General features: G+C 54.5%; 1 protein-coding gene across 2 annotated transcripts in view; it reads left to right on the forward strand.

Annotated features, from left to right (window-relative positions):
• Positions 1 to 23,623, forward strand: part of AGRP (agouti related neuropeptide) — a 62,865-nt gene that overhangs the window by 38,509 nt on the left and 733 nt on the right. The window contains exon 2 of one of the 2 annotated variants that reach the window (XM_055146414.1): positions 22,555 to 22,694. In XM_055146414.1, coding sequence (XP_055002389.1) covers positions 22,555 to 22,694 — 140 coding nt within the window. Of the gene's footprint in view, positions 1 to 22,554; positions 22,695 to 23,038; positions 23,544 to 23,623 lie in introns of those variants that run through there. The other variant, XM_004600599.2, reaches the window with a different exon arrangement.

Genomic DNA, 23,623 nt, shown 5'->3' on the forward strand with positions numbered 1-23,623 from the left:
GCCCTTCCTGCCAGCTCCTGGCCCTTTGGTCAGTAGGCGGGCTTGGCTCTGAGCCCGGAAGGGCTCACCACTCCTGGGCCCCGACTTCACGAAGGGAACCTCAGACCTTGCTCTCCCAAACGGCTGGTCCAGACCGCCCCCCCCCCCCCAAGACGGGGGCACGCGTTGGCCAAAGGGGCCAGAACCCAGCCCTTTCCCAGCGAACTTAGCAGGTGGGGCCGCATTGCATTGAGTGGGGCTGTGAGCTGACCCTTCCTGGGGGACCCTGGCCCCCTCCCCCACTAACAGGGTAGCAGCGGCTCCTCCCCAATCAGGAACTTGCTGGCCCTTTCCTGTGGACTTTTCCCTTTATTTATTTATTTTGCTTTTTGGGTCACACCCGGCGATGCACAGGGGTTACTCCTGTCTCTGCACTCAGGAATTACCCCTGGCGGTGCTCAGGGGACCATATGGGATCCTGGGAATCGAACCTGGGTCTGCTGCGTGCAAGGCAAACGCCCTACCCGCTGTGCTATTGCTCCAGCCCCTGGACTTTTCCGTTTAGAAGGACAGCTGTCTCCTGTACGGCTAGAGGGATTCGAAGAGGTCCCTGCGTCTGGGACTACAGGGATCCCATAGCAGGTAGGGTGTTTGCCTTGGGCCGAGGGTGCCCCTAGGCGTGATTCCTGAGCCCAGAGCCAGGAGTAAGTCCTGAGCCCACCGGCCGTAGCCCCAAACCCAAAAGGGATCCGGGGAGAGAAGAGCTTCCTGCATCGGATGCTCCCCCCACACCCTAAGGGACAACTGGACAACCCAGAGATGACTCAGGGACAGGCCGGGGCCTGAGGGACCCGGGAGCCTTTCCCTGCCCCACCTCCCCAAAACAGACCTCAGCCTCCCTCCCCTACCTGGGTCTCGAGTCCAGCCTTCCGTCGCAGAACACTTTTGTCTAGAATCTTCCAACCTGGCCACTGCTTCCGGGCTCTGCGCTGATCCGTCTTCAGCGCCCCAACCCCACCCTCAGACGCCAGCCCCTCGGCACCAGATCTGGGTGCACACGGGCCTGCTTCCCGCGCCGTCTCCGCAGGCTCCAGCAGCAGCGCCCTGCCCACCTCCGCGGACACTCCCCAGGAGGCTCCTGCTCTCTCCCGCCTGCGCCAAGCCAGCGCTCTGCTCCTCACGGCCGCTCGCCCGGCAGGCAGCACGCTCTCCCACGCATGCTCCCGGCTCTGGACCTGCCTCGTGGTGCTGGAAGCTGTGCAGGCCAAGGGACCACAAAGTCCCTGTCATCTCTGGCTCTGGCCTGTGGCCAGGGCTCAGGGCGCCACTGTTGAGGGAAATAGTGGTTGAGTAAGTGTGGGAGCCGTCAGTGCGACCGCGACCGCCTCCACCTCCACTCAGCCCTCGAGTCTGGGGACTTTTCAGTCACTGCCTGGCCGCTCCCAGGCCCTGTACTCGGCCTTTCACCTGTTCATAGCTCTGACTCCTCAGAGCGCTCAGGGCTGGGCAGGCTGGCCCATGCAGTGACAGGGACGTGGGCTCTGATGAGGCACGGATTTGGGCAACTCATCAGGGCACCGTTCAGCCTAGATTTACATGTCTAGAAAATTCCTTAGGAGGGAGTGCGGGGTGCACACCCAGCTATGCTCAGGGCTTACTACTGCCTCTGTGCTCAGGAATCACTCCTGGCGGTGCTTGGGGGACCATATGAGATGCCGAGGGTCAAACCCAGGTCAGCCACATGCAAACCAAGCGCCCTACCGCTGTGCTATCGCTCCAGCCCCTAAATACACATTTTTTTTTAACCCCACACTTGGCGATGCTTAGGAGCTACTCCTGGCTCCTGGTTTGCTCCTGCTGGTGTTTGGGAGACCACGTGGTGTTTGGGATGGAACCTGGGGCCTCCTGAGTACAGAGCCTGCCTCAGCCCTTGAGATATATCCCTCTGCCCGAACCCAGCAGTGCTCAGGGCTTACTGCTGGCTCTGCACTTCGGGATCAAACTCCTGATGGGCTCGGGGGACCAGATAGGGTGCTGGGGATTGAACCCAGGTCAGCTGCATGCAAAGCAAGCGCCCTCCCCACTGTCTTCTAGCTCTGACCTCATCCCCTTTCCTGATGTTTTTAGGGACTCAGGGGTGGGGGATGCTGATGTGGGGGTGCATTCCACCAACAGAAAACAAATAAACAAGAGACACTTTCTTTACAGGGCCACACCCGGAAGTGCTGGGGGTCTGGCACACTCCTGGCAATGCTGAGTCAGTGGTTTGAGCCCAGAAGTCCAGTGTTTGGGCATCATGGTTGGCGGGGCCACTAGAGCCACTGCAGCAGTGCTGGGAGGTACGAGGTGCTGAAGATCAAGTCCAGGATGTGACACATGTGCTCCGCCACCTGCGCTCCATCCCTGGCAGTGACAGGCATGCTGTGTGCGGCCACTGTCAAGACTGAGCATCGATTTCTGTGTTTCGGAAGAGTTTGGGCGGGTGCCTGACAGACAGTACAGGGCACATGCCTTCCATGCAGCTGACCCCAGTTTGGTCCCCGGTACCCTTTATGGTCCCCTGACTCCTGCCAGGAGTCATCCCTGAGCACAGAGCATGGAGTAAGCTCTGAGCACCTCAGAGTATGGCCCCCCAGTAAAGCAAAGTAGTTTTTTCAGTGTGTCTGTAGGTCAAATACAAGCATGCCCCTTCACCTGTAAGTAACTCATCTCAGAGAAATAGTTGTGGGGCCAGGGAGGAGGCCCAGAGGGCCGGAGCTTTGTGTGGGAACTTTGGGCTCCTGCGCTGGGACCGCAGCCCCTCACTGGGAGTAGCCTCTGAGCAGCACGGGGTATGGCCCAAAAGTTGAGGGAGGGGTGACAGCACTGTACAGGCCCGAAGCGATCTGGACCCGAGAATGTGATTAGGGCTTTGTAATCAGGGAGAAAGGAACAGCGGACTGCAGGGGAGTCGGGCTGGAGGGAGTGCATGCACGCCCTGAGGTGGCCTGTTTTCTGACGGCCGCTAAGAACAAGGGTCAGGCGTGGACCAGGGCCTGCGATCATTCTGGGTGCTGGGACATAGTGGCTGGCCAGATCCACAAGGTCTCTGTCTCAAGGACTGGACATTCTAGCCAGAGGGGACAGGCTGATAATCAAGCTGCCGTATCAGCGAGAAGGAAGGGCTGGGAGATGTGGACTGGCGGAGGGTGCGGCAGCGGGGGTAGGGGAGAGCTCACTCAGCTGGGTCGGGCAGGCTTCCAGCAGAGACCAGAGCAGGAAACAGGAAACAGGTCAGGGGAAACTGAGGCAGACGAGTGGGAGGGGCAACCACTCGAAGGTGAAAAAGAGCTCCCTGTGTTCGGCATTGTAGGGTGGGGCAGAGGGATAGTAAGTAAGGTCCGAGAGGCGGCAGGATCAAGCGGATCAGGCTTTATTATTTATTTATTTATTTATTTTGGGTTTGGGGCTACACCTAGCAGTGCTCAGGGCTTACTCCTGGCTCTGTACTCAGGAATTACTCCTGGTGGTATTCGGGGAACCGTATTGGATTGCCAGAGATTGAACCCAGGTCAGCCATGTACAAGGCAAACACCCTACCTGCTATATAATTGCTCCAGCCCCAGGTTTTATTATTTTATTTTATTTTGGTTTTGGGGGGCCACACCTGGCCCTGCACTCAGAGGTCACTCCTGGCGGTGCCGAGGATGGAACCAGAGCTGCTGGATCGAACGTAAGTGCCTTACCCCCTGTACTATTGCTCCGGCCCCGGAAGGTGGTCTTAGAGCTCTGAAGAGGGAAAGATGCTCCCGGTGAGCACAGGGCAGAGAGGGACGCGCCCAGACAGCTTCTCCTCTGTGATCCCAGTGGCCTCGGGAGCCACCAGCAATCACGCCACTTTTTGCTTTTCTTTAAATTTATTTGTGGAAGAATGGTTTGCAAGGGCTGGCAAGATAATATAGAGGTAAGGCACTTGCTTGGCACATAACTGTCCCCAGTCTGATCCATGGCACCCCATTTGGTCCCCGAGCACCACCAGGAGTGGTCCCTGAGCACGGGGCCAGGAGTGAACCCTGAGTGGTTTCTCCCCCACACTTCCTAAGGTGATTCTTCAGTAGCAAATCATCTTTTTCAGAGACAGCGTGAGCATTACTTACTGGGGCATTTCCAGGACTACCCACGCACCTGATAGGTGTAAATTTCAAGCCCAAGGTCAGCCTTAGCCGGTAACTTCTCTGGGACTCTACCTTTATCCCAGCAAGGCCAGCTTTGGCCTCCAGGGGGAGCTGTGAGGAGAGTTGCCCTGGGCCGCCTGGGCCAGGGGTGGGGTGGCAAGTGTGTCCCGGGACTGGGTCAGGCGTCCTTCCTTCCTTCCTGACTCCTTCTCCTGAGGGAGGAATGGGAGGTCCGTCCTTAAGGGCCTCTCCCAGATCATGGGATGAGTTGCTCCCCAGGGACCTTTTCAGGCTGTCCTGGCCCACTGACAAAGGCTGCTTTGTGTAGTGCGGACTTTATTTCTGACTTCCCACTTCTATGACTGGTCCGACAGAGAGTTGGAGAGCATCGTGGCGGGGAAGATCCTGGTCATCCAGCGTTTGGTAATACCCTCTTAACCAACCAAAGGCAGGGTTACCTCCGGATCCCCAAACTGATCCTCACCCAGGCCAAGGCAAGCCCAAGTACAGGGCTGGTCTGTGGCGCCACCGTGTGGAAGTCATAGGAACTGCAGCCACAGGCTTTCTAAAAGAGCGCCCAGCTCCGGGGGGTGCACCCCCGCGCCACCTCGTGTTTTTGTGTGTGAACGGTCACAGCAGGTGGAGTGGACCGTGGCGAGTGGAGTCCAGTCCTGTGCGGTGGGCTCTGCTCGCATTTGGAGCTGATTTCAGGGCATGGTCCCTGGGAGAGCCAGCACCGTCATGACAGCCGGCCCCACGTTTCTGACTCGCCTCCTCTGAAAATCCGCCTTCTGGTTTTCTTCTCCTGGACTCCCAGCTGCCTCTCTGACTCCTTCTCTTCATGCCCCTCTGTGGGCCCCCTCGCGGCCCTCTTCTCTCTAGGCCCCCAAAGATTTTATTAGCCTGTTTCTGTGTGCATCGGGATGCTTCATTTCCCCCTTCTAAGAATGACCCTCAAGCTCCCCAGACTCATCACACAAAGGAAACCCCATCTCCTTTTCTTACAACGGCTGCCCCTCCTGCTGCTCCTGACATCTGGGGCTCTTTCTCCCCATCAGGTCCGCAGTGCCCTGCCCTTGGCTCCAGGTACCACCCATACTTCCTGCCTGGCCTCTTCCAGCCTTGTTTGCCCTACTTGGTCTATTCTCAGCAGGACTGGGACGCAGAGCGCTCCGTCCCATCCCTTCTCACCGTGCCCTCATCTCCAGCCACTTCCTCCCAGGGACAGCTGGACCGTCTTTGTTCCCTGGATACCTTTACCCGCCCCTCCACATCTTGGTAAGGCTTCTTTTTTTCTCTCTCTCTTCCTTTCTTTCTCTTTCTTTCCCTCCTTCCCTTTCCTCTTTCTTTCTTTCTTTCTTTCTTTCTTTCTTTCTTTCTTTCTTTCTTTCTTTCTTTCTTTCTTTCTTTCTTTCTCTTTCTTTCTTTCTTTCTTTCTTTCTTTCTTTCTTTCTTTCTTTCTTTCTTTCTTTCTTTCTTTCTTCCTCCTCCTCCTTCTGATAATTATTACATTTGCCCTCTGAGCAGTGCTCAGGGCCCTCGAGGCCACTCTTGGCACTACTCCACGCAGCCACGTAGACCCGATGATTGTTCAGTGTTCCCACCCGGCCATGTGGTGCTGCTGAGGCCAGCGGTGCTCAGGGGCCACCAGGACCACACCTGGTGCTGCTCTGGGGACTTTTCAGTGCCAAGGATCAAACTCAGAACCTCCACATGCAGGGCATATGCCCCACATGTTTGGGCAGTTTCCTTGCTCTGTTCTGTGCATTTTGGCTAACTCCTGCTCACCTTTTAGACCTCATCCCCCTCCTCTGAGGTGCCTTCCCTGAAGCTTAGGCCGGGCTGGGAACCCCTTGTTTGCCTTCCTAGCATTCCGTGCCTCATCTCCCTATTCCCTGTCTGCCTTCTCATCCTCTATTTTTTTTGGTTTTGGTTTTTGGGCCACACCAGTGGTGCTTAGTGGTTACTCCCGGCTCTACACTCAGGAATCACTCCTGGCGGTGCTCAGGGTACCACATGGGAAACCAGACATCGAACCCAGATTGGTCTTGTGCAAGGTAAACGCCCCCCACACTGTGCTATCACTCCAGCATCTCTTCTTTTTTTGAGTTTTGGGCCACACTTGTCATGCTGATGGGCTGCTCCTGGCTTGGTATTCAGGACACACATTCCCAGTGGGCTTGGGGTACCATGGGGGTGCTGGGGATCGAACCCAGGGCTCCAGCATTTGAAACACATTGTCTAGCCATCTCTCCCGCCTGCCTTCCCCATCTGCAACAGTCACCTGGTCTGAGGGTCCCCACAGTGGCCCAGGCTGGCTTGGGGCCCAAAGCTCTTACCTTCCCCTCCAGGGCTCCCCCATTCCCACTGATGCCATTGCAAGTGTCGGCTCCTGGATCCAAGAGAGCCCGCAGGTTCTTGGTCACTGAAGGGTAGGCGGGCTCCTGGCCAGGTTGTAGGTGGCCATCAGCCTCAGCGCCCGAGAGCCAGGTGTGCTGCTCTGGGGAGAGGCCTGGTGTGTGGGACCTGCAGGCTGGTGCCTCTGATGGAGGACTTCTGCGCCGGGGGAGTGTGGCCTAGAGGCCCTGCAGGGAGGGCCTGGATTCCTGAGGGGCAGTAGTGGCAGCTGTGAGGGTCCCCGGGTTAATTATCTCCAGCGTCACACACAGAAGAGAATGTGCTGAGGCGGAACCTCCTTCACCCAGCCTCCACACCTCAGGTCTCCTCCAGGCGTGGAACTTTCCAGAACTCATCCTCACTCAGGAGCCTGGAGCCAGCTTGGGAGTCTCCAGACCCCAGTTCCTTCTCCTCCTCTGCCCCCGAACATTCTTGTTGGCTTTTATAATCCTTCATTCGCCCCAGGCCCTCCCGCCCGCCCCCCCCCCCCCCCGCCTTGCTCAAATGCTTTCCGAGTCCTGTGACCTTGCTGAATTGATTTTCTCTGTCAATAAGCAGAAAGTGCTGGCACTGGGGAGAGGCACCTCCCCAAATCTCCTAAGCAAACAGCCCAAAATAGGAGTGGAGCAAGGGTCCATCCAGTCCCGTCCTCATGCCCTGCACCACAAGCCCAGCTCCTTTTGCTTCAACCCCACCCCCACCCCCTGCCCCCAGCCTCCTGTGCTGCCCCCGTGTGTCTGAGCACATCCCTAGGTGCCAGAATGAACCTTCAAGGATCCTGTTTGGATCCTGGGACTCATTCCCAAGGGGCGTGTGGGTGCAGCCGTCACACCCCTGCAGGCAAGGCCCGAGCCCCAGCAGGTGTCTGGGACTCACCCCTCTTCTAATATTAGCTGCCTGGCGAGACTACGGGTGCCCACAGATGCGGGGATGCCACCCACCCGGACAGACAGATCGACAGACGTGAAATCTCTTGACTCCGATTCTCTGGATGTTTTTTTCAGTGCTAGGGAGCAAATCCAGGCCTACCTACATTGTGGCATATGCTCTGCCCTGAACCACACCCCCAGCCCCCCAATTTCAGTACACCCGTGGATATGTGGTCCATGATGGACTTGTGATGGGCGCTCAATTTCCCAGTTCCTGCCCCCCCTTTTTTGAGGGTGGTGTTGCTCAGGGGTCGATCCCTGGCTTTATACTCAAGGGTCACTCCTGGCTGTCTTCTGGGACCAAATGTGGTGCCAGGGGTCAAAGCCACGTCACTGCATGCAGGAAGTGCCTTAGCTGCTGCACTGTAGCTCCGGCCTTCTTACCTTTTAAAAGATGTAACAGGAGCCACTCCTGGTAGAATTCCATCTGCACAGCCATGAGGGTCTGGGCCGAGATGCTGGGGTCACCAGGGCCACACCAGTGTGTGTGGGGAATATTCAGTGCCAGGAACCAGGGTCTGGACTTGCACAATCGAGGCGTTTGCTCTGCTCTGAGCTTTTTTTTTTTTCTTTTTGAGTCACATCTGGCGATGCATAAGGGTAACTCCTGGCTTTTCACTCAAGAATTACTCCTGGAGGTGCTCAGGGGACCATATGGGATGCTGGGAATCAAACCCAGATCGGCCACATGCAAGGCAAACGCCCTACCCGCTGTGCTATCGCTCCAGCCCCCTGCTCTGAGCTTTGTCCCCAGAAACCTCTTGGGTTTTTGTTTGTTCTGTTTTGATGTCACACCCGGATATGCTCAGGGCTCACTCCCAGCTCTGTGCTCAGGGAGCACTCCTGGTGGGGCTCAGGGGACCCTATGGGGTGCCAGGGATTGAACCCGAGTTGGCCGAGTGCAAGGCAAGCACCTACCTTATCCACCGTGCCATCGCTCTGGCCCCGCTCTTGGTGTCTTTTTGTTTGTTTATTTTGTTTTTAATAGCGGTTCCACGACATTGGCACGTGGATTGATTGGCCAACTGAACTGAACCTCCAGCCTCTGTTTTCCTCAGAAATGGTGGGTGGGGCCGGAGCAATCATACAGCAGGTAGGGCATTTGCCTTGCACCCGGCAGACCCGGGTTTGATTCTCAGCATCCCATATGGTCCCCTGAGCACCGCCAGGAGTAATTCCTGAGCGCATGAGCCAGGAGTAACTAACCCCCGCGCATCACCGGGTGTGACCCAAAAAGCGGAAAAAAAAAAAAAGAACTGGAGAGTGGGGATAGGCTCAGAAGTTCCAACCCAGTAATCACAGGGCTGGTTTCCCAGGCAACTGGCCTGCATCCTCAGGTGTTTTCCCAAAAGTCTCCTCATTATGGAACAAGAGGCTGCATGAATGCTCCCAACACGGGAAATTCCAAGACTCGCGGGAGCTGTGGGCGGGAACTGTGGCGGAGACCAAAGATGCCCGGGAACGTGGATGGTGTTTCATCTAAATCACGGTCTACGGGAGCCCTGGAGTCCCAAACCTTCCCCCTTCACTGAGCGCGCACACGTGTGGTGACCTGTTCTGTGGCTTGGAACTCTGCAGGCCAGGGACAGCTCCGTGCCCAGCGCCCCCGCGGGCACAGGATCAGCGCCTCATAAATAACCCGCTGGATTAGCATCGAGGGGCATCCTGGGAAGTGGGGATAGTCCCGCCCTCCCCAAGGTGCCTGCCGAAGCCGCTCCCCGGGGGGCCCCTCTGCTGCTCACTCTGGGTGGTGCCCAGTGCTCCTCTTCCCTGACTTCTTCCGTTTCCTACTTTTTCTCTAGCCTTCCTCGTCCCTGTTTTTTTTTCTCCTCTAGTTCCCCCAAGAGTGTAGAGGCTGGACTCGTTCCCCTTGAGCTGAAACTTTGCCTGCGATGGCTCCTGCCCACCCCCACCCAGTTTCCTGGCCTCTGCTTTCCATCGCTCTTGGCCAAGAAAGCCGTGAGTCATCCCCAAGCTCTGTGTCTCTTCTCCGCAGGGATTTTTTGCAGGAAACACGGCAGGAGGAGGTGACCCCTCCTCAGCCCTTTTCTTATCTCACACCCCAGATTTGTGTCACCAGAGGTGGTGGAACAGCTGGTTTTCCCCGAAAAGGGGCCGCCCCTGTCCTCAATTAAGCCAGGGGCCCCTGGACTCCCCAACACACACACACACACACACACACACACACACACACACACACACACACAGAGTTCCTCCCAGGGTGCTTTGCATAGCTTCCAAAATCTTCAATCTTCAGATTCCAACAGGACCTAAAATTACTCTTTTTTCTTTTTTCCTGCCACTTAGCTTCCCCAGCATGATAGTCTCTGGTTCTCCCTGGAAATCTGGGAAACTGGAGAAAATTTCTAAGGCACTTTTTTTTTTTCAGGGAAGGGATCATTCCCAGTGATGCTCACTCAATCTCGAACCCGGGACTCCTACTTGCAGAGCAGCTCTCAGGCCTTATGACACATGTAGGATACCAACCTGCTCATCCTTCCAGCCACTGGCATCACGTGAAGACACATACACGTTCTTTCCTTTGTTTGCTTTTCTGTTTGGGGGCCAACTTGGTTGTGTTCAGGGCTAACTCCTGGCTCTGTGCTCAGGGATCACTGCTGGCGGGGCTCAGGGGATCATATGAGGTGACTGACCTTGGGACAGCTGCAGGCAAACTCTCTGCCATGCTATCCAGTCCCAACACACACACACACACACACACAGAGACACACACATGTCCTAATGGGATCCGGAGTCTGTGGCTTGCTTCTTGTCCTTCATGGGGTTCCCACGCTGGTCGGGGAGGTCAGTCACGCTGATGTCACGAGGCTTTTCATCCTCTTTTCCCTTTTGGCTTCTTCCCAACAGGATGCTATATTCTTCAACACCCAGAAGGGAAGGACGATACTAACCTCTCCCGGGGGATTTGTACCCACCTCCATCAGCGGGCGGATGCTCCGGATGCTGAGTGCCCGTGGCCAGCAGAAACAGAGAGCACGAAACCCATCCACTGCCCTCCCTGTCTTCCTTCCAGCAGATGCACCCCCAGGAGGATCCCCAACCTTTCAAAAGTAGAGGGCAAGGGCTGGAGTGATAGTACAGTAGGTGGGGTGCTTGCGTTACATGCAGATGACCTGGGATTAATCCCCTTATTGCCCCCTGAGCACCAACAGAAGTGATCCCTGAGCACAGATGGGTGTGCTCCCCTAAAAAATAAAAAAGAGCAGAGGACATGTTCTCTACCCACAGGGGACGAGAACTAAAATCACCACTGGGGGCTGGAGCGATAGTACAGCGGGCGGGGCGTTTGCCTGGCAGCCGGCCGACCTGGGCGCAACCCCCAGCACCACATACAGTTCCTCTGAGCTGCCAGGATGATCCCTGAGTGCAGAGCCAGGAGTAAGGTGTGAGCACCACAAGGTGTGGGCCCCAGGCAAAACAAAAGAAACGAGACCTCCCTGACAATGAGCTACAGAGAAGAATCTCAGCTATTTATAACCTACACCACACTTGTTGTAAGTAACTAAGGTGAATGGAGACATGTCGAGGGGACTCGAATACATTCAGAACAGGGGAGAAAGAACCCAGAAGCCCAGAAGCACTTGCAGGATAGAATTTGGATAGAGAGGGGCTGGAGCGATAGCACAGCGGGTAGGGCGTTTGCCTTGCATGCGGCCGACCCGGGTTCTAATCCCAGCATCCCATATGGTCCCCTGAGCACCGCCAGGGGTAATTCCTGAGTGAAGAGCCAGGAGTAACCCCTGTGCATCGCCGGGTGTGACCCAAAAAGCCAAACCCCCCCCAAAAAAAAAGAATTTGGATAGAGGGAAATTAATTGATTAAGACAGTCTGCTAGAGCAGAAAAATAGAGGGGTCGTGCAGATGACTTACAGTACTGGAGCACACACTTTGCATGCCAGAGCCCCAGCTTTGATCCTGGGCACACATGAGCCCCTGAGCAGTAGCAGGAACCACCTTGATCAGAGAGAGATAAAGCGAGAAAGAGAGAGAGAGAGTAAGAAGGAAGAAAAGAAAGAAAGAAAGAAAGAAAGAAAGAAAGAAAGAAAGAAAGAAAGAAAGAAAGAAAGAAAGAAAGAAAGAAAGGAAGAAAGGAAGGAAGGAAGGAAGGAAGACAGGAAGGAAGGAAGAAAGGGGCTGGAGCGATAGTACAGTGGTTGGGCATTTGTCTTGCATGCAGCTGACCCAGGTTCGATTTCCAGCATCCCATATGGTCCCCCGAGCACCTCCAGGAGTGATTCCTGAGTGCATGAGCCAGGAGTAAGCCCTGTGCATCGCTGGGTATGACCCAAAAAAGCAAAAAAGAAAGAAAGAGAGGAAGGAAGGGAAGGAAGGGAGGGAGAGAGGAAGGAAGGAAGGAAGGAAGGAAGGAAGGAAGGAAGGAAGGAAGGAAGGAAGGAAGGAAGGAAGGAAGGAAGGAAGGAAGGAAGGAAAGAAGGAAGGAAGGAAAGAAGGAAGGAAGGAAGGAAAGAAGGGAGGGAGGGAAGAAGAGAGGAAGGAAGGGAGGGACTAGTGGGAATGAACCCCCCAATATTCTCGAAGCCTCTGAGACCATGCAGACTCCTCTCTTTGTTGCCTGCCTGCAGCCTCCCTACCCTCTCCAGATAGTAGCTGGGAAATTTCTAGAACAAAGTCAGAGTGTGTCAGAGCTTGTCACTGCCTTGCTCCACACGCCCCTCCCGCCTTGGCTCCCCAACTCGCCAGGGTGACATTCCTCCTGGTGACCTTGAGCAGTTCACCTTAACCTCCTGCCCATTCGCCTGTGCAAAATGCAGCTTCCAGAACTGCCCCTTGAAACCACAAGGGTGTTCCCTGCCCCCACCCGGAGCCCCTTGTTTCTTTGTGCCATAGAACTAGAGCTGCCAGAAAAAGACAAACAAAAACCACGCTGGACTCCCAGCTAAACTCAAACTTTAGTTAAATAACAGATCCCTGAGTGGTTCAGAAACGTTTCCGATATTGCATGTGCAGACTAAAAGAGCATTCGGGGTTGGCCTGAAATGCCAGTGTAACGGGCTGTTAAATTTTTATTCTTTGCCAAACCTGGCGACCTTGGCACAACTGGCACAGGCATGCCATCTGCCCTTGCCACTTCTCTGCATGGCTGACTCCTTCCTTCCTGGAGTCAGGTCTCAGCTGAGAAATGAGCTGTGCAAAGGGGCAGACAGGGGAGTCTGTCTCCATCACGGTTAACCCCGGTTAACCCCTTAGTCCCTGGCGTCATGTCCAGCACCAGGTGCTCAATAAATACTCGTTTATTTATTTATTTATTTATTTATTTATTTATTTATTTATTATTTTGCTTTTTGGGTCACCCTGGTGATGCACTCAGGAATTACTCCTGGCGGTGCTTGGGGGACCATATGGGATGCTGGGAATCAAACCCGGGTCGGCCGTGTGCAAGGCAAATGCCCTACCCGCTGTGCTATCGCTCCAGCCCCAGTAAATACTTGTTTAAATACTGTTGGCAGCTGGGTACATGGCTTAAGTGGGAGGCACCCGTCTGGTGTATCTGAGGCCCTTGGTTTAATATCTGGCACCACATGGATCCAGGTTCACTCCTGGGACACCAAAGGGTGCGGCTGACACCTCCCCCCCCACACACACACACACACAAACTCACAAAACTTGTTGGTTCTGGGGGGTGTAATAGTGGCTAGTAATAGAGCACATGCCTTGCGTGTGGATGGTCCCAAGTTGAAATCCCCTAACATCCCCCTCACACTGAGCACGGTTCAGGAGCATTCTTGTCTCTGATCCCTGCCTTGATGTGATTTCAGCCTTACTCAGCTGGGTGTGTTTAAGCACCACAGGAAGGGCTGGGAGGGGCTGGGGAGTAGTACAGCGGACAGGGCATTTGCCCTGCTGGTCAGACCTGGGTTTAATCCTTAGCACCCTGTACGGGTCCTCTACCCCCAGCACTGCCAGGAGGGATCCCCGAGCTCAGAGCCAGGAGTAAGCCCTGAACACTAAGAGGTGTGGCCCAAAAACAGACAAAAGAAGGGGGTGAACCCCAGTAGGTACTGTGGTGGGGAAGCATGTGTGAGCTCCAGGGAGATGGGTATGGGATGGAGTGGATGCTTTGCAAGCAGGAGGACCAGGTTTCATTTCTGGCACTGCATGGTTGTACCAGCAGGAGTGACCCCTGAGCACTGATCCAGCAGGATGCCTGAGCACCTCTGGGTGTGGCCCCCAAACAAAGATGTGCTAGTGCTGTGACTAGGAAGTGTGGCCCGTGGTGAGTGCAAGTGTGAGTACCACAGTGAGCCCAGCGAGCATGTCCACAAAGGAGCACAGCCTCCAGCGCGTGTGTATCAGCACCACCAGGAGAGACATGCACATCTCCGTGAGCACTTTGTTACTGTCACATATGTGAGCACTGAAGCAGGAGGTGTGAGATCCCCCATCACGGAAACGATACCAACTTCAAAAAGGGAAGGGTTAAAAATTGGAGGAGGGGGGGCTGGAGCGATAGCACAGCGGGTAGGGCATTTGCCTTGCACGCGGCCGACCCGGGTTCAAATCCCAGCATCCCATATGGTCCCCTGAGCACCGCCAGGAGTAATTCCTGAGTGCAGAGCCAGGAGTAACCCCTGTGCATCGCCAGGTGTGACCCAAAAACCAAAAAAAAAAAAAAAAAAAAATTGGAGGAGGGGGGCGCTGGAGCGATAGCACAGCGGGTAGGGCGTTTGCCTTGTATACAGCCGACCCGGGTTCGATTCCCAGCATCCCATATGGTCCCCTGAGCACTGCCAGGAGTAACCCCTTGCATCGCCAGGTGTGACCCCCCAAAAAAATCTTTTTGGGGCTAGAGAGATAGTACAGTGGGTAGAGCACTTGTCTTGCATGCAGCCAACACAAGTGTGATCCCCAGCACCCCGTATGGTCCCCTGAGTACCACCAGGAGTGACTCCTGAGCACAGAGCTAGGAGCCCTGAACATCGCTGGGTGTGGCCCCAAGATAAAACAAACAAACAGGGGCTGGAGTGATAGCACAGCGGGAAGGGCGTTTGCCTTGCACGCGGCCGACCCAAGTTCGAATCCCAGCATCCCATATGGTCCCCTGAGCACCGCCAGGGGTAATTCCTGAGTGCATGAGCCAGGAATGACCCCTGTGCATTGCCGGGTATGACCCAAAAAGCAAAAAAAAAAAAAAATGATTAGTTTTGACTCTGGGACGCCCTCAGCAGTGGGATTGGAAAAGTCCCCGTCCTGCCAAAGGCTGGGCAGTTAAACCAAACCCCACAGCTGCTGCCATGCCAACCACCCAGCTCCACTCTTCCATGACTAATCCTTGCAGAGGTGCCAAACGGATGTAAATTTTAGGCACACCATTCTTCAGGCTGAAAACTGTGGGGACTTCTCAGAGCTGTGGTGGGTAGCGCCCCCCTCCCCTGCAGTCATACCCACAAACCACAGCCACTGCCCCGCTAACTCTGTAGCCCAGCTCTGGAGCAAGTGAGATTCCACGTTCCTGACAGCCTGTAGGAGCACGCCAAGTTAGATGGGAAGGTAACATAGAAGCCAAGTAAACTCGATACACAAAAACATTAACACAGAAGGCTCAACTAGGGACTGGAGCAATAGTACAGTGGGTAGGGCGTTTGCCTTGCACGCGGCCGACCCGGGTTCAATTCCCAGCATCCCATATGGTCCTCCGAGCACCGCCAGGGGTGATTCCTGAGTGCAGAGCCAGGAGTAACCCCTGTGCATCGCCGGGTGTGACCCAAAAAGCAAAAAAAAAAAAATGGCTCAACTAGCAACAAGGCTTGGAAACCCTCTGACAGGACTTAATGACCCTCTGGAAAGATACAATTTTCATAAACTTTTCTTTTACTGAAGTACTTTTTGGTAATTCCATTAGCCATTTAATTGTAACAAACAAAATAAAATAAATTGTTTTGTTCATGCTAAGGAGACAGGTTTGGGGGGGTGGATGTGAAAATGGGGACAATGGTGGCAAGAAGGTCACACTAGTGGTGGGACTGGAGTTGGAACATTGAATGTCCAGAACAACTGTATAGTGAACAACATTTTTTTTGTTTTGTTTTGTTTTTTGGGTCACACCTGGCGATGCACAGGGGTTACTCCTGGTTCTGCACTCAGGAATTACTCCTGGCGGTGCTCAGGGGACCATATGGGATGCTGGGATTTGAATCCGGGTCGGCCTCGTGCAAGGCAAACGCCCTACCCGCTGTGCTATCACTCCAGCCCCATATAGTGAACAACTTTTAAAACCACTGTGTTCAAATAAAATAATTTAAAATTATTAGTTTGGGGGCTGAATTAGTGCAGCGTGTAGGGCATTTGCTTTGCACATGACCTACCCAGGTTCAAATCCCGGCATTCCCATATTACCCCCCAAACACCACTAGGAGTAATTCCTGAGTGCGGGAGCCAGGAGTAACCCCTGAGCATCACTGAGTGTGACCCGAAAAGCCATAAATAAATTATTAGTTTCAATAGTATAGTGGGTAGGTGCTGGCCTTGCACATGACTAACCCATGTTTGATCCCTGGTACCCCACATGGTCCCTGAGCTCCCAGGAGGGACCCCCGAGCTAAGAGCCAGGAGTAAGCCTGGAGCACCATTGGTGTGACCCTCCACAAAAAATGTATTAGCTTAAGGCTGGAGAGTCAGAAGGAAAAGGATATATTCAGAATAATCTCTCTCAGATGCGAGAGTTAAAGACACAGCAAGATGGTGACGAAGGGTCAAAGGCAACACTCAGGAGAAGTGAACCACACAACTGGGTTGGTGGTGGGATAGGGTTGGGGAGGGAGGGGCATTGGCGACCCTGGTGTGGTGGGAGATGTGTACATGGGTGATGGGCGTGTGTTGGAATTATGTGAATGAGAACCACCACTAATAGTATTGTAAATAATAGACCCTCTGTCAATCCAAAAGATAAACAAGTAAATAAATAAATAAAAGGGTTGGAGTGATAGTACAGGAGTTAAGACACTTGCTTCGCATGTGGCTGACCCTGGTTTGATCCTTGGCTCCATAGATGGTCCCCTGAACCAGGCCAGGAGTGAGTGCTGAGCACAGTGCCAGGAGTAAGCCCTGAGCACTGCTGGTTGTGGCCCAAAGCCCTCTCATCCACACCGGCTACTTTCAAAAAAAAAATTTTTAAAAATTCTTGTTGAGGGGCTGGAGCGATAGCACAGTGGGTAGGGCGTTTGCCTTGCACGCGGTCGACCCGGGTTTGATTCTCAGCATCCCATATGGTCCCCTGAGCACCGCCAGGGGTAATTCCTGAGTGTACAGCCAGGAGTAACACTTGAGCATCACCGGGTGTGACCCAAAACAAGCAAAAAAAAAAAAATTCTTGTTGAATACAGTTTCCTAGGTTGGCCTTCCAAGCCTGAGTGAGGCCCCGGCCCCAGTGGGGTGGAGGAATGGGGCAGTTATTTATTGCTGCAAAGAAGCCCTCCAAAAGATAGTGAGCACCGCCAGGAGTAATTCCTGAGTGCAGAGCCAGGAGGAACCCCTGTGCAATGCCAGGTGTGACCCAAAAAGCAAAAAAAAAAAAAAAAAAAGATAGTGGGGGCAGAAAGAGGACAGGGAAGAAGGCGCTTGCCTAGCACATGGCCAAATTGTTGTTCAGACCCGGCTGTGCATGGCCCCCAAGCACCACCAGGATAATCCCTGAGCACAGAGCCAGGAGTAAGCCCTAAGCACTGCAGGGAAGGGAGCCCAGACAAACACAAACAAAGAGAAAGGAGGGTGATATTTAATGGCAAGTGTGTAGGAGCTCGGGTGTGGGGGGGCCGGACAGCTGGTCTCTGCTCCCCTGGCATCAGCTAGGGCAGGAGGAGCCCCTGGGAGGATTCACTCTCAGGCTTCCCAGCTGGTCGTCGCTCCCCCATACCCCTGCGGGAGGGCCGGCTTCCTCCAGGCTGTGCTGGAGGGCTTCCAAGGACAAGCCTCTCCAAACCCACAAGAAGCAAACGCTAGGTTGGGTTCTGGGTCCTGCCTTTTTCTGGACACACCTTCTGGAGCCCTGTAACACTGATGCGGGATTTTGGTTTGGTTTGGATTTGGAGCCACACCCAGCAGTGCTCAGGGCTTACGCCTGCCTCTGTGCTCAGGGATTGGTCCTGGAGGGTATGGGGACTATCTGAGATCCCCGGACAAGGTACTCCCCTCTCCACTATACTATAGCTCCAGTCCCTGTTTTGTTTTGTTTTGGGGCCATGCCTGGTTGGGCTCAGAGCTTACTCCTGGGTCTGTGCTCAGTGATCACTCCTGATGTGGCTCAAGGGACCACAATGAGATGCTAGAGATTGAACCCGGGTCAGCCATGTGCAAGGCAAGCACTTTACTCACTGTACTCTTTCTCTCTCTGGCCCAAACGGACACTTTATAAAAATATGCATTTTTCTTTTGAAGCACCATAATTTATTTTTCTGTTCATGATGGGTTTTATGTGGTTCCAAAACCACACCCTTCCCTCCATTATTGTCTGAGTTCCTCCCCTCAATGGAGACATTTTCATTACACTTAAAAAAATAATAATCAGGACTGGAGCAATAGCAGAGCGGGTAGGGCATTTGCCTTGCACGCGGCCGACCCGGGTTTGATTTCCAGCATCCCATATGGTCCCCTGAGCACCGCCAGGGGTAGTTCCTGAATGCAGAGCCAGGAGTAATCCCTGTGCATGGCTGGGTGTGACCCAAAAAGCAAAAAAAAAAAAATCCAGTATTTAATAAAATTGTTTCTTTGTTTCTGGGCAGAACCTGGCAGTGCTCAGGGCTTACTACTCCTGGTTCTGTGCTCAGGGATCAGTCCTGGTGGGGTTCAGGGATTGTGTCTGGTACAGGCATAGAACCTAGGTTGACCACGTGCAAGACAAGTGACTTAACCCCTGTGTTACCTCTTCAGTCCTTAATTATAAATTTTTATTGAGAAAAAAACCACAACATAAAATTCACCATTCAAACCCTTTACTAATATGGGGCAGTTTGTGGTCCGTGCCCACAAACAGGTCAGTGTGAAGAGCCTGACATCTAGTGGACAGAGGCAGAAATGCTGCTAAAATCACCACGGCAAGAGTGATGGGCCCAGCCTAGCAAGAGCTGACCATCCTAACTCCGGAACAGGCAGGGCACCAAGCAGTCCTGAATGGCTGCCCGCCCGTCTAGAGAATATCTTTGTAGCAGGTTTTAGTTTAGGAGGAAAGGTCGAGCCTGGGAAATGACTCAAAGGACTGGAGCACATGCTTTGCGTGCAGGGACTCCCCGGTTTCCTCCCTAGCCCCACAGGGCCCCCCAGAGTACCGCTTGGGAGCTACCCCAGAGTACCAAGCAGGGTGTGTCCCCCAATAAAGCAAACCGAACAAAAAGGAAAATATTCGTTACTGTGATTTCTTCTTCTTCATTTATTTTGATTTTAGGGACCATACCTGGAGCTCAGGCTCAGGTTCTCTGTGCTCAGGCATCACTCCTGGAAGGCCACGGGGTGACCATATGGAGTGCTGGGATTGGAGCCAGGTTGGCCAAGGGCAAGCCCACACTGGCTGGACTTTTGCTCCAGCCCCTCTGCTGTTCCCTTCCTTCCTTCCTTCCTTCCTTCCTTCCTTCTTTTTCTTTCTTTCCTCCTTTCTTTCTTTCTTTCTTTCTTTCTTTCTTTCTTTCTTTCTTTCTTTCTTTCTTTCTTTCTTTCTTTCTTTCTTTCTTTCTTTCTTTCTTTCTTTCTATCTTTTCCTTCCTTCCTTCCTTCCTTCCTTCCTTCCTTCCTTCCTTCCTTCCTTCCTTCCTTCTTTTTTCTCTTTCTTTCTCTTCTCTCTCTTTTTCTTTCTTCCCTTCTTTATGCTTCTGGGCCATATCCTGCGGTACTCAGGTGTTACTCCTGGTTCTGCGCTCCGGATCACTCCTGGCAGGGCCTAGGGAACCATAGGGGGTGCTGGAGATCAAACCTGGGTAAACCAGATGCCACGCAAGTGTCCTACCCACTGTAATCTCTCCCTGGCTCCTGTAACTTTCATTAAATATAGAAGTGTTTTCTCTGTCCTACACTCAAACTTTTGTTTGATTAGGGCTTTTTTTTTGCTTTTTGGGTCACACCCGGTGATGCACAGGGGTTACTCCTGGCTCTGCACTCAGGAATTACCCCTGGCGCTGCTCAGGGGACCATATGGGATGCTGGGAATTGAGTCCAGGTCAGCCGCGTGCAAGGCAAACGCTGATTATTTTTTTTTGTTAGCATGCAGACCAGTTTGTTTTAGGGGTCAAACCTGGTGGTATTCAGGGCTTACTCCCGATTCTTCGCTCATAAATCACTCCTGGCAGTGCTCGGGGGACCATGTGGGATGCTGAGGATCGAACCCAGTTTGGCTGCATGCTAGGTAAATGCTGTCCCCGCTCTATGATTGCCCTAGTTCCATTCTCCCATCTTCCAGAGTCTGGGGTGCAATTGCCCTGGAAACAGCCCCTAGCGCTGCCATGGTAACCACTGTCAGAGCTGGAGCGGTATTTCACTGGGCAAGGCGTTTGCCTTGCAAGCAGCCACTTTTTTTTTTATGTTGTTTGGGGGTCACACCCAACAGTGTTCAGGCCTTACTCTTGGCTCTGTGCTTAGGGATCACTCCTGGCTGTATTCGGGGGACCATATGTGGTACCAGGGGTCAAACCCAAGTTGGCTGTATGCAAGGCAAGCACCCTACCCACTGTACTACCTGTCCAGACGGCCATATTCCTCGGCTTGATTCTTGGCTCTACCACTAATAAGCCAGGTGATGTAAGAAATGACTGTTTGACTCTGGGCCATGACACAAAGGGCTGTTGGTGCTTGGGGAACCATGTGGTGCCAGGAATCAAATCAAGGGTCTTACACATACTATGCACGGGCTCTGCCACTCGAGTCACATCTTGGGGCTCCTTCTCGGCTGCACAGAACTCCTGGCTCCTCAGCACAGTCAGATTTCTCAGAGAAGAGTCATTTTGGGTGTTTCTCTGCTTCCTGTGGTGAAAAACCCATCTTCTTCCCAGGGCTTTCAGAGACACAGACCTCTGCAGCTGAAAGGATGACTCCCTCGACAGGGACAGATGAGGTACATGCAGGGGACATGGCGGGCGTGCCCTGCCCGGCTAACATTGCTTGCCCCCGAGGAGACTGCTGGAGAGCAAACTGCACTTGGCAGGAAGTCCTGTTCCCCACAGGCCCCCTCTCAGGGTCTGAGATGAACCAGCTTCTCGTCACTTCATGTGGTTTCCTGGGCGCTGACACCCTGTCCTAGAACAGTTAACTTCCTGAGACTGCCTTTAGGCTGTTTCTTGGGGCCTGAGAACAGGAGGAGGGTCCCAGCCCTGGAGGGGGGCAGTGTGCAGAAGGCCAGATGGATCCCGGGAGCCAGAGCGGCTGGGTCTGTCTATCTTCACCGGGCCTCGGACTTTGAGTGTGTGTGGCGGGTGCTGGGAATTGAACCCAGGTCTCATGCTCATGAGACCTGCTTCCTGCAGCTGAGCTACATTCACAGCCCTTTGGGGAAGTGTCTTCGGGGCACTCGGCACTCCAACCCCAGCTGAAGGCCCCCCTTCTGGCACTGCAGGACAGGCCTATGGGGGAAGGGAATGGGCCTTGGGGCCCCCTTACAGTCTGGAGAAGGGGTGTTCCGCCCTGCTTTTCACTCCATCCTATCCGGCTTGCCTTCAGTAACCAGAGATCCCGCCCAACCTGGCTGACCCCAGAACTAGCAATTCAGGCTGCCACCCCCTCGGAGAGCGCCTCTTGGCCGGAAGTTGGATCTCGTGTTGCCTGCAAAGTTCTTGCGAGAGCAAGGGTGGCAAGTGCTGGTCCTCATGCCACGAACATGACTCACGCACCCAGGAGTGCCTGTTGCCAGTGGAACAGGTGCTCTCCTCCCACCCAGTACCCAACGTCCTTGCATGTCCGTGGTGGGTGTAGGAGCACCACTGAGTCAGCACCGTGGGCCGCAGCAGGCCAGGGCTAAGGCACAGGGGCAGCCTGGGACCCGGAGTAGGTTCCATGGGGGAGAGAGACAAGAAAGAATGTAATCATGGGGCCAGAAAGATGGTACCGGGCTGAGGAGCCCGCCTTGCGTGTGGCCGACCCACTTCAGTCACTGGCTCTGCCTGTGGCAGGCCGAGGCCTCAGAAGCTGCTGTCCTCTGCGGCTGGGGTCAGACCAGATGGTGCTTTCAGAAGTCGCCCTGGTGTCCCCGGACAGGCTCCATTGGCACTCGTGATAGCCATGGCATGTTCTGGGCAGCAGATTTTTGTTTTTGCTTTTTGGATCTCCTCTGTCTCTCAGAACATGAAGAGCTGTAACCTAAGCTTGGGTACCAACCAGGCCCATCCCAGTGCCCAGAGACCCCATCTCCAGAGCCCCTTTCCACTCAAAGCCATTTGCAGCTCTTACTCGCCACTGTGTCTTCAAACAGGACCTGCAAGGACGGGCTGAGGAGCTGGGCCAGGGCCCCCAGAGTCCACACTGCCCTTCCTGGGCCCTGAGCGCTCCGTCCAGGAGGGGCACCTCTGGGTATTCTCGGGTCTCACTCTGAAAATCAAGCCAGCTGCCGTCCCAGGGGGAGGATGAGGGATGCCAGCTGCCGGGGTGGGAGGCCCGGCTGCTGCTTGCTTGGCATAAAGGTCAGCAGAGTCACCGTTCCTGGGGGATGGACCTTCAGCTGATGATGTACTACTTTAGTTTTTTTTTTTTTTTGAGTCACATAGTGGTTCCCAGGAGTTATTTCCGGCTTGCTGCTGGTGGGAGGAGGGGGCTGCTGCTGGTGACCCGGGATCTTCTGCCCTGTGGGGCTGAGCCCGAGTCCCTGCATGCTAAGCTGAGCTCTCTCCCACCAGCCCCTCCTCTGCTGGGTCCTTCAAGACCCGGAGACTGACCCCAGGACTCTCTCCACAGGACAGTCGCAGATGATACTCTGAGCCAACCTCAGTGTGATTCCAGAATAGACCTCTGTGCCCAACGGGGGCAGAAACCTGCCCAGGACCCACCCTCTGGAGGACCCTTTGCATGCAAACTGCACCCCAAGATCGATGGTGGGGGTGGGCTGGACCAGAGGCTGCCAGATGAGGACTGATGGTTTCTCCCCACAGCTGGGAGGATGCCCTCAGGCCTCTTCTACATCCCAACAGCTCAAGGAACCTACACACTGCAACGGACTCTCCCCTTGCCCGGCCTGCAGCAGCCGTTTCCCATCCAGGCCCTGAAATATCCTGCCCGTGCATCGTGTGCGGTAAACAGCCCCCAGCCCAGGGCCGGGGGAGGCAGGGGTAGATGGGGTCGTGTGTGTTGTTCCTTCTCCACAAAAGGGACATCCTCACCTGGCCTTGTGCTGATGAGCCTCTGCGTGGGCAGAGGGTGCCTCGCTCGGGGCGGAAGGGAGCAGCCATTAGTGCTAATGAGGCAGGCGGCCTGAAAGCCTTTCACTCTCGATCTGTTTGTCCACCCCAAGAACAAGCTGTTCTGCTTCTCTGGCTTCCAGGAAACCAAGCCAGAAGGGTCTTGGGGGCAGGTGCAGGCGTGGCCTTAGAGGAAGGGGGGAGGGGCAGGGCCAGGGAGAGAGGGGGGAGGGCCCAAGTCTTCTCCCTTCCCCCCTGAAATATACCCCAGGGTTGAGGTCCATACCCACTCTGGCCCCTGGTCTATCACCCGCTTCTGTGCCCTTGAGTTCAGCTCCTGGAGCCAAGGCAACAACAACAAGTCACGTTGGGGCTAAGTGAGCACTTCCGGGCCGCAAATTAAATTAAGCTCCAGGCCTGCCTTCCTGGTTACTGTTAATGGCTCCACACTGCCCATCCCCCAGCTCCCTGTCCTGTGAAATTCGGGGGTCCTCGATACCCACCTTCTTTGCAAACATTAACTCCTGGATTGGCCTTATTTGAAATTAGAGATGTGGACGTCCCTTTTGTACAGCATCCCAAAGCCCAGGTTCCAGGGAGAGGCCTGAAGTGTGCCCACCCCCTCTCCGGGGAGGGCCCCTCTCGCCCCGGGAACAGTGACGTGTGGGAACTGCATCAGCCTCAGCATATAAACCGAGGCACGGGGGGCCGGGAGCACTGCGGCAGGGATCCAGCCAGCGGAGGTAAGGCTGGAGGGCAGAGACCCTTCGGAAGGCAGTTCCGGGGGGCAGGGCACCCAGGGCTGCTTCAGGGGAAGAGGACT

The sequence above is a fragment of the Sorex araneus genome, chromosome 8, assembly GCF_027595985.1.
Source record: "Sorex araneus isolate mSorAra2 chromosome 8, mSorAra2.pri, whole genome shotgun sequence".
In the NCBI taxonomy this organism is placed as follows: domain Eukaryota; kingdom Metazoa; phylum Chordata; class Mammalia; order Eulipotyphla; family Soricidae; genus Sorex; species Sorex araneus.